General features: G+C 50.4%; 1 protein-coding gene across 2 annotated transcripts in view; it reads right to left on the bottom strand.

Moving 5' to 3' along the window:
• Nucleotides 1-5,220: 5,220 nt before the first annotated feature.
• Nucleotides 5,221-10,188, bottom strand: part of ZNF777 (zinc finger protein 777) — a 28,251-nt gene continuing 23,283 nt past the window's right edge. For both annotated transcript variants that reach the window (XM_016125904.2, XM_016125905.2), the window contains exon 6: nucleotides 5,221-9,342. In XM_016125904.2, coding sequence (XP_015981390.1) covers nucleotides 8,189-9,342 — 1,154 coding nt within the window. In that variant the 3' untranslated portion in view covers nucleotides 5,221-8,188. The remainder of the gene's footprint in view (nucleotides 9,343-10,188) is intronic.

Below are 10,188 nucleotides of genomic sequence, written 5' to 3'. Positions count from 1 at the left end.
GTAGGAATTCCAGGAAGAAATGGAGCCTGGAGGTCTGAGAGGGAGGCTAAGAACAGGGCACGGCTGTCCGCCAGGGGAGCCAGGACCTGGCTCTGTGGAACTCTAGGGACGTTGTCAAGGTGTTGGGGGGCCAGGGATTGGGAGAGGCCGCTTCTCTGGGGTCCCGACGCCTCTGTGTTGTGTAATACGTGTGTGAATATGCCGCTGCTGTAGACAGCGGGAAGGCACAGCAGAGCAAAGCGACTTGAAAGGAGAGAAAGCCTGTGCACACAGAGCAGTGACAATCTGACAGCTCGCAGCCAGCCAAGGAAGGGTGGGAGGGCTCTCTGGATGCCAGGGAGATGCCAAGGCCCCATCTCCCTGCAGTTTAGCCTTGCTGTCTGCCCGCCTGCCCACGGACCTCTTGGGGTGGGGGGGCTGGGTGACCTTCCTTCAAAGGCCGGAAACCCCAGAGGGATTTGTGTCATCACACCAGGCACCCTGCCACTGGGGTAAGGGGATTTGGCAGTGACCCCCGGGGCCCTACCTAATATGTAGGCTGAAATATCAGAGGAAATGATAAAATGCATTTTAATTATATCTTAAAGCTTTTGGATTAGCTTTAATGAAGAAAGCCATCTGCATCCCAGTGGGGCAGGATTTGGGGTTTTACCTGTTTCTTCCTGCACTGTCATCTGCGGCTTATTTGTCCCTTCATTTAACATTCATTGAGTACCTCCCGTGGGCCAGATCCGGGAGCAAGCGCAAAAACAAACGGAAACCTCCGCTGGGAATACCAAGCACACGTACCACCAAGTGCCTGCTCCAGGTGCCCACTCAGCCCAGGGAGGCAGGCAGGAAGCCCCTCAAAGCTGCCCACAGCCAGGTTGCAGGCCCAGGGTCCTGCCCCGGCTGTAACTTAAATTTGATCTTCCCCGGCCTTCACATATCGGTGGGTAGCTGTAAAAATAACTTGGGAGATCCTCGTACCTTCTGACAGGGCTTTTCTGGACATCTGTGCTGCTATTTCCCCTGCCTTCCAAGGATTCTTGGTGGGTGTCAGCTCACTAAATTCACTGGTGAGGCTACAGGGACTCACCATTGTCTGACAAGACATCTCTGCCCACTACTATAGAGGTTATAGAGAATAGAAATGTATGGAATATCCTAAAAGGAAAAAATAAACTTAAGAAACCCTGTGACCCATCGAAGAATTAGGTAAGCTTGGCATGTGTCACTGACTAAATTAAGCATACGAGTTTCAGTTGAGACTGGGAAAAGTTGAAGCAAGGGTTAAGGGTTGGCAGGACTTGGGATCTGAAGCGGCTTCCTCAGGTCAGCCCCATCCCCCACCTCCATCCCAACCCCCACACCCGCCCGGGAGAGGGCCAAGCAGGTGTGTTTAGCTACCTCTCACTCCAACCCCCCAGCCCTTCTGCCTCAAATTACTTTACATATGTAGCTTCTGAAAATGGTTTTATTTAAACAAGGAATTCTGGGGCTAAACACAAAAGCTGAAAAACACTGACATCATGAAGGTGCAGAAAATTTGATTATTTTAAACTTGATGAGGATTTTGTGTCCCGGATCTGAAGGAGACTCTAAAATATAATATTATAGATTTAGTTACTTCAGAGAGGGGATGAATTCTTCCAAGTAATCTACTTAATTTCGCAGTTGTGGAGATGGTTAAAAGTCTTAATACTGGGTGGGAAATAAAATGATTTCTTCTGTTAAATTTATAGACGAGACTTGATACCTTCTCTTGGAGAAATAAGGGGCTCATTCAATTCTGAGATAAGCCTTTAGTGTCTGGAACTCGGAAATTCCTTTATGGCCAGAAGAAAAAAAAAAAGCATTTCATTAAGGGGAAAGGGTTTTTAATTAAATTCTGAAATTGTGATGTGATTATTACCTACTAATGTGAGTTAATCATTTTGGTAAAATGAACACCCAAGTATGTTTGTATGGACTTTATACTTGTTCCAAGACTCTGAAGAGCAGGCATAGATTTGGGCAAGAAAAATGTGTCTGTCTCTTCTCAACATGTCTAATGTTTAAATTAAAGATACTGGAGATTTGTGTGATTTGGTCTGGATGTTAACTTGTTTTTTTGTTTTTTGTTTGTTTGTTTGTTTTAGCAGAACTCTAAAATATTTGAAGTTTATTTTTTTTCTAAACTTATTTCAAAATGGATCATGAACCTTGAGCTTGCTAAGGCATTGATTATGTCCCAATCAGCAAAGGAAACCTTCAGGTTAGAGTGGAAAAGGAAGAACAGTTTAATAAGAAAGGAATAGACATTTCTTATTAAACTCTTCAGGGGGCAACAATGCCAAACAACTCACAGCCTTCGCTTTTCGACAAAATTAATGTGACTTTCAGTGACGATGGTCAATACAAAATAATAGATAAAAACTTTATCTTAGATTTTAGAATTTGCATAAATAATTCACCTGTAGAAAGTCTGATCACAGAACCATGTGGTTCTTGGATCATATCTTCGGTAGAAAAATGGCAAATGTCACATTTGATAACCTGTTTAATTTTCTTAATTGAATTTAGCTGAAATCCAGTCAATTTCAGTCCTTGGAGGGCATAACTTTAGTATTTGTGTATCCTGAAAATAAAGAACTGATTGAATGTAGTCCTTTAAAAGGTTGTATACTTATTCAACTATACTGATTCTAAAAGGGAACAGTTTATCCTTATTAAATAATCATTATTTAAATGAAATCTCTAGTGAGTAGAAATTTCCATCAGTACATTTTATCATTAAAATTCAACTTTCCATTCCCCGAGTTAATTAATAGACAGTGGCAATGTTCCTATCTCGTAGCTGGAGTGATTTCGAGGACTTGGCTGTTATTTTGTAAAGAGAAGCAGTGAGTTTTGCTCATGTGGTAGTGGTGGGAGGAACAGTGAGAACCCCAAGAAAAAGTCAGGGTGCGAATGCTATTTTCTCAGAGAGCAGGCATTTCCTCATAATGATTTCCTTCACCCAACTCCTCCTCTGACTTAAATGGCTTCTTACAGGTCCCAACGCCAGAGACAAACAGACAGGGAGCCACCCCCTCCCCCACCTTAACAGACAGCCTCCTCCTAGAGTTCCTATGGAAGAGGGGGCCTCAGCTTAAAAGGAGGCTAGATTAACACCCACTACCAAGGCACCCAGCCACATCCGCTCGACCTGGGTTAGGTGAGCTGGGCCATTGTCCCCATGTTACTGGGCTGGCTGGCCAGCCAGTGAGCTGTCCGCTTTCAGCCAGGTCCAGAATTTACACGGAATGTCCACGGGGCGGGTAGAGCTGCAAATCAGAGAGAAGTAGTACTGTTTTGCCTTTTTTTTCTTTTTTTTTATTAAGGATCCACGTTGAAGAAATTGGGAGGCAGTATATAACAGCAGTTAACAGCACACAGTTAGGTTTAAATTCTGGCCACGTGACCTTGGGCTAATCGCTTAACCTCTCTGAACGTCATCTGCAGGGGATACGAATACAATTTCACAGGTTGTCACAAGATAAAATATGAAAGCATTTACTTAGCACAGTGCCTGGAACATGGTAAGACCCGATGAACTGTAGCGATGATTATTATTGTCCCTAATAAAATCACAGCTAGGTCTGACAGCTTACCAGAAGTTTTCATGTAAGGCCATTCACTATCAGTAGGACTTGGCTTAATTTTTTTTATTTCCTTTTCTTTTCCTTCCTTCCTTTCCTTCCTTCCTTCCTTTCCTATTTTCCTCTTCCTTCTTTTCTAAAACCATTCTCTTAGCCTAGAGTTACCTTTTGTAGAAAACAGAAATAAAAGGGTTAGATTCTATTGTGTTTTAACAACAAAAAAGAAGACTCATTTCAAGGAACCCAACTGGAAGTGGCAAAGGCAGAATTGATTTTTTTAAAAAATTTAAATCTAGAAGTTTCCTCTATGCCTGGGAAGCAGCAAGAGGCTTGGCAGTCTAACTGCTTTCCAGAAAGCCAGGGAGGCCTTGGCCTGACTCACCGTTGCCCTGGCAACAGTAGGGCCTAGAGGCCTCATCCCTGATCCCTTAATCTGAGGAGTCGCTACCACATTGCCTCAGGAAAGGTCCCCACAGACACCTGGCTGGTTAAAGCTACCCTGATTAACAGGAGGGACAAGGAAAAGATGGAGGTGTGGCCCTCTCTGCAAAGATAGCCACCTACAGGTCTCTGAGATGGCCTCAGCTTGCCAGAGCCCCAAAGGCTGAGTCTAGAGAATTAGGTGAGAGTCGCCACCAGATTCTAAGGGCCCTCAAGGCAGTAGATGGTTTCCTAATCCTTTTGTTTCTTCCAGGAGCCCAGGACAATGCATCGCACAAGTGGTGCTTAATACATGCTGGGGAGGCTGGGGGGGAGGGGAGGAGAGAGGAGGGTGGCTTGTATGACAATGAGCATCCTCTAAGGTGCCAGACCCAAGCCCTGCTCCATTTGCTGCCCCCCACCTGAGTGAGCGAGCACAGACAACCTGCTCCTCTCCGTCTAAGTTTCTCCAGCTGTAAAATGACAGGTTCAACACAAAGGCCTTCACTGCATCTCTTACTACATCAATAATTTTGGCAAATATATGGCACAAAGCACGTTCCGCTTGGTGTATTCTGTTTCCCCACATTTTGTCTTAAAGTTTAAAATCTAAGGATGAAATGGAATAATTTGAAAGAGGTGCTGGCTTTCTCTTTTTCAATGACAATTCGGGTTCCAAGGAAAGAACTTTGCGGTCAAGCACATGGGCTTTCGAGTCACAAAGACTTGAGTTCAAGTCTTGACTCCACTAACTAGGTGCTGAGTGGCTTTGGGCCAACTTAACCTCTCTGAGCCTCATGCCCTTCACCCATAAAATGAGTAAAGTGATGCATACAGCAGAGGTATGAGGTGATAGATGCAAAGTCTTCAAAAGAAAGACGCTTTCGATAAATGACAATTTTTCTTTCTGGTACACAACTCCATGGGGCCAATGACAACAGGCAAGATAGGAATTTGAAAGTCCTGCTTTCTAATTAAACGAAGTGCACCCTAAGGAAGCACTGTGAAAGCAGACACCTAGCAAGCAGGGGCTCTACCCCCCTCCAAACTCTCACGTGTTGCTCAGGGGTGACTTTTTAAAAAACCTGTCTGCTCTGACATCATGACCAAGTGTAGCTGCCTGTGTGGCTGGATATGAATTCTCTTACACCAAATAATTTTCTGCTTCTGCCGGCTGGGGAAATTTCCTTCTCTTGAGTTTTTTTTTTTTTTTTTTTTTTTAAATAGACCACCAGCCCATGACCTACCTGAACTTCTCCTTTTACTAAGTTAAGCCATCATTAGCTAAAAGCTAATAATGAAATTAGCCAAGTTAATCTGAGGGCTTTGCAGGTGCCAGCATCTTTGCTATGTATTTATGTTATACGTTATTTAAGCTTCAGAACAATGGAAACTTTATCATCCCTGCTGAACAGGTGAGGAAATTGATATTCTGTTAATTAACTTGTACAAGGCCACACAGCTATCAAGTTTAAATCTACATCTGTTCGACTCCAGTGTCTGCCTACGCTTTGGTGAGAATCCCCTGTAGACATTGGCTTCGGACTGCTACAGAGGTTATGGAAGATGGAAAGTGAGAATCACGATGGGGTCTAGGAGTTGGGATGAGAGGAGAGATGATTGAAGTGGAGGGTGCTGGGCCCCTCAAAGGAGGAGGAATGAAGAGGGGAGCAGAGACAAGGAAGGGGATGTAGGGGTACAGAGTCCCTTTACAGTCCAGCTCCGTATAAGAAGTACCAGCCCTTGACTATACTGCATCCTTTAGAAACCAGATGCCTGGGTAAGGAAAGCTCAGATCCCCAAGGCGCTCTGAGGATGCCCCAGTAACTGCACAACGAATGAAGTTGCTGAGTTTCTACCTTGGATTTCACTCTAAACCACTGTGGTCCATTGCTCAGGTCGGAACATCTCGGGACTAGAACCGTAAATCCCAGGGCTACTCAAGATTTGGAGCAGCGATGGCTCTCCACCGAATATCTCCAAAACATCTCCGTTAACATCTCTTAGCCACTCCAAACACTCCAGAGTTCAAAAGAGCCATTTCCTCCGTCATCTCATCAACCGCCAGCCACCAGTTCCATTATTTATGACATGTCCATTGACCGGGTCTGGTCCTCCCGTACGTTTGACGGTGATAAGTTTCCTTCTCCTCCAGGTTCAGCCTCTTGTTCCCTATGTACATCAGTTCCCTCTCCTGCTCAGCTATCTCCATGGTTTCTCACACAAGATCAAATGCCAACTCCATCTTGAAGTCTTAGATCGAAAACTCCCTCTGCACCCCGAGTCTACTCCAAGCCAAACTTTGATCCTGTTTTCTTTCCACAAGCCCTCTCCAAAATCAATCACTGCTCTGGAATCAACTGGAGCCCACTTTCCATGCTTCTGCCTTAAAGGATACCTCACCAAAAAGGCCTGCATTTTTTTCATCTATGGACTCCTCCCAGCCCACAGAGGCACCCTGAATTCCAACTCCACTGAGAAGCTGTCCTGACTTCTCCAGGCTCCTCCCCCAGTTGGCAGAGCAACTGCTAGCCTCCACGAACTTGGCACTCAGTGTTACTGTTCAAGAATGTAACTCCCTGCTTCTGGGTATGACTCTACTCTCCAGCTGGTTCTGGAGATCAGGGCCGAGACAGGGGGCCTTTCCAGCCCATCACGCCAGCCCAGGCCTCTGCCCCCAACTTGGGCTGCCTGTCCTGATGTCCTACCATCCTTTTAGAAATGTTCAATGTAAATGGAGAAGTCATATCCTTTCAAATGTGAGCTCTTGGATATGACTTCCCCTCTCTGAGCCTCAGTTTATGCACCTTTATCAGGAGAGGAGGGGTTGATGACCTCTGTGGTCCCTCAGTCAAGAATGGAGCACCTCCCAGCTCTCGCTCCCGTTTCTGAACGTCCTTTAGTGTCTTATCCCTTCCTCACCACCCCAGACTCACGGCTTAGTCTGCCTGTCTTCAGCAGTTCTTGTCTCTCAGGCCAGTCTCTCTGCCTTGATCAGAAGTCTGGCCTTCCCAGTTCTGGCTGAGCTGGGCACTCTGCTAGCCTCCATGAACTGTCTCCTCAAATGGCCTGAATTCTTTCTGGGCCACTGTCAAGCCCAGGAGCAGAGCAAGAGTCAATCGCTCTGTGGACAACGTAATATGCCCACGTTGTCTCTAGGCCTCGATGGATGGCAATTGGAAATGAACACCTAGTGAAAACAGAGTACATTCGTGCATTTAACAAATAGAGAGAGTCGCTTTGGTGCAACATACAAATAACAAGTAGAAAATGTTCTGAACAGCGCCTTCTGTGGTTTCCCCCAAAGAGTGGCACCAGGGGCCTCTGTACCCCTTCCTTATGCCTTCTCCTTGCCACCCCTCCACCAGCCACATTCCAAGCTGGGCAGGAAGGCTGCTTGGTCCCGAGGGACGTGCCCAGCTTTTGCTGCAGGACCGTCTTTCCAGCCCATTCCAGGTCTGTCACTCTTCCTGCCTCCCTCCTGAATGCCCACTGTCCTCCAACATCAAGGTGCCAGGAGCTTCCACCCTTCCTTTAGCTCATCCACTATTTCAAACTCCTCATCCTCTTCTCGATTTCATAATCGGTGGGATCTGCGTCCCCTTCACCACCCAACACAAGGAATAAGCACATAAATGAGACAACAGAACCTTTCAGCTGACACTAGGCACACGTCCCTCGGACACCTCAACCCCTCCCCTTCACAACCAAACAAAAACGGCAAACAGGAAACGCTCGTCTTTTAAAAATTACTCTATTATTATCAAATAGAACCACAGTATCCAAAAGGTAATTATAAAGTTCTATCCCCAACTAAGTGGCCCTGCACCAACCCTCCGAGTGGCCGGCGGCCAAATCACTCCCCCCGTGGTGATTGGTTTCATCCATTTTATTGTCAAGGAAATTAACAGCCCGAAAGGGTTCCCCAGGTTTGCGTTCTCCCCCCCCACCCCTGGGGCCCCGGGTAAACACGGCAGCAAGCGACCTGGTCTCAGGACCCCCGTGTCCTTGGGAGAAGGGATGAAAGGAGAAGAGGGCTCACAGCAAAGGGGCTAGGGACCCCGCCCGCCGGGCTCGGGCCCCGCGGCAGCCAGGCATCTGCCCAGGGGCGGGCTGGGCCGCGCACCTGGCGGCACACCCGGCCTGGCGGCCGCGTGAGGGCGCACTCACTCGCCCGTGTGTGTCCGCAGGTGGTACTTGAGCGACTGCTTATAGCGGAAGCACTTGGCACAGTGCGTGCAGGGGTAGGGCCGCTCGCCCGTGTGCGCGCGCTGGTGCTCCAGCAGGTGGTGCTTCTGCGTGAAGCGCTTGCCGCACTCGGCGCAGTGGTACGGCCGCTCGCCGGTGTGGATGCGCCGGTGCTCCAGCAGGTGGTGCTTGCGGATGAAGCTCTTGCCGCATTCGGGGCAGGCGTGCGGGCGCTCGCGCGAGTGCACGCGGCAGTGGTTGGTGAGCTTGGACTTCTCGCTGAAGCTCTTCTCGCATTCGGGGCACTTGAAAGGCCGCTCGCCCGTGTGAGTCCGCTGATGGCGCAGCAGGTGCGACGGGCGGCTGAAGCTCTTGCCGCAGAGGCTGCAGATGAAGGAGACCTCGTGCTTGCCCGCGTGCACGCGCTGGTGGATGACCAGGCTGATGTGCAGGCGGAAGCTCTTCTTGCACTCGGGGCACGTGTAGGGCCGCTCGCCCGTGTGTGTGATCTGGTGCTTGGTCAGGCTCGACTTGTGGCTGAAGCTGCTGTCGCATTCGGGGCACTTGTAGGGCTTGGGGCCGCCGCCGCTGCCCGAGCTGGGCGACTTGGGGCGTGGCTTGAGCGCGTGCTTGGGGGCGAAGCCGGGCCCGCGCTCGGGCGACACGTAGCCGCCGCGGACGCGGTGGATGCGCTGGTGCAGCGTGAGCTGCTGCTTGTGCCGGAAGCTGATCTCGCACTCGGCGCACTCGTACGGCCCCTCCTTGATGTGGTTGCGCTGGTGGATGATGAGGTTGATCTTCAGCCGGAAGCTCTTGCCGCACTCCATGCAGGTGAAGGGCCGCTCGCCGCGCCGGTTCCGCTGCTGCTGGCTGGAGGAGCCCCGGCTGTCGCTCGAGTGGCGGTCGCCATGGGACACGGGCGCCAGCCTCTTCACTGCGGGGTTTCCCAGCTGCAGCGGCGGGGGGCTCTCCTCGCCCTCCGGGGACAGCTCCCCCGGCAGCGGGGCCGGATACATGCTGGCCTCGTACCTGCCGGACAGCTGCCCGAGGGCCTGCAAATGCTGCGGCAGCTCGTCCTCCTCCTCCTCGTCCTCCTCTTCCTCTTGCTCCTCGGTTTTGATCACGATCCCCTCTGCTCCAGGGACAGGGAGAGAGACAGCAAGAGGACGTTAGCTGTTGCCTAGCGGCCGAACCTGGACCAAGGTAAGCATCGCTGCAACCTCGCCGAGCGTTGCGTAGGTATTGTCGGCCTGAATTCCTTCCCGGGGCGGGGGCGGATACCTCTCCACTCCCTGCCGCCGGTGGTCCTCGCCCCGCGGGGGTGGGCCTGTAACTAACGCACCCGCTCGGTTCCGGGGTGAGCCCCGGCCCTCTCTTGGGACCTTTCGCGGAGGGCGCAGGGGGGAATCGCGGTCTCGGGATGGGAAAGCGGCAGTGCAGGTGGCCATTCCCCAGGCCGCCAGCAAGCGGTCACTGGCAGGAAAAAAGGACACCGGCCTACGAGCCGCCCGGGCCCAGGCGTCTGAGGCTGGCGCTCTCGTGCACCCACCAGGTATCTGGGCCCATAAACGCGGCTTTTTCGTTTAAGCTACTTAAGGGCTGGGTTTCTCCTGCCTGTATCAGCGGGTCTGGACCCATCGAGTTCTCAACCTTTCCCCCTCTGCGTCTCTACCTGAACGCTGCGCGGCCCCATGGGGCTTCTTTCCTGAGCTCGCTTGGAGATCTCTCTCAGGCGCCTTTACTCACCCTCCTCTCCATGTTTCCAATTCGCGCTCATCGCTTAACGCCCAGCTTCAACCTCCTCTTCTAACACCTTCCTCGACCGTCCCAACCTGCAGCCCTCAACCCCTCCCCAGCTGGTGCGCCTCCCTGGGACAGACGAGGTGGGCGGTCCCCTGCGGCATCTTGCCTGCACAGGTGGATGACTCACCTGCAGAATCGGACTCTACCATCCCTTAAGCTGGGGCCGGGGGGTTCC

The sequence above is a fragment of the Rousettus aegyptiacus genome, unplaced genomic scaffold, assembly GCF_014176215.1.
Source record: "Rousettus aegyptiacus isolate mRouAeg1 unplaced genomic scaffold, mRouAeg1.p scaffold_m13_p_13, whole genome shotgun sequence".
Lineage (NCBI taxonomy): Eukaryota > Metazoa > Chordata > Mammalia > Chiroptera > Pteropodidae > Rousettus > Rousettus aegyptiacus.
Note: the sequence above shows the minus strand (reverse complement) of the source record. Positions and strands in the feature narration are given on the sequence as shown.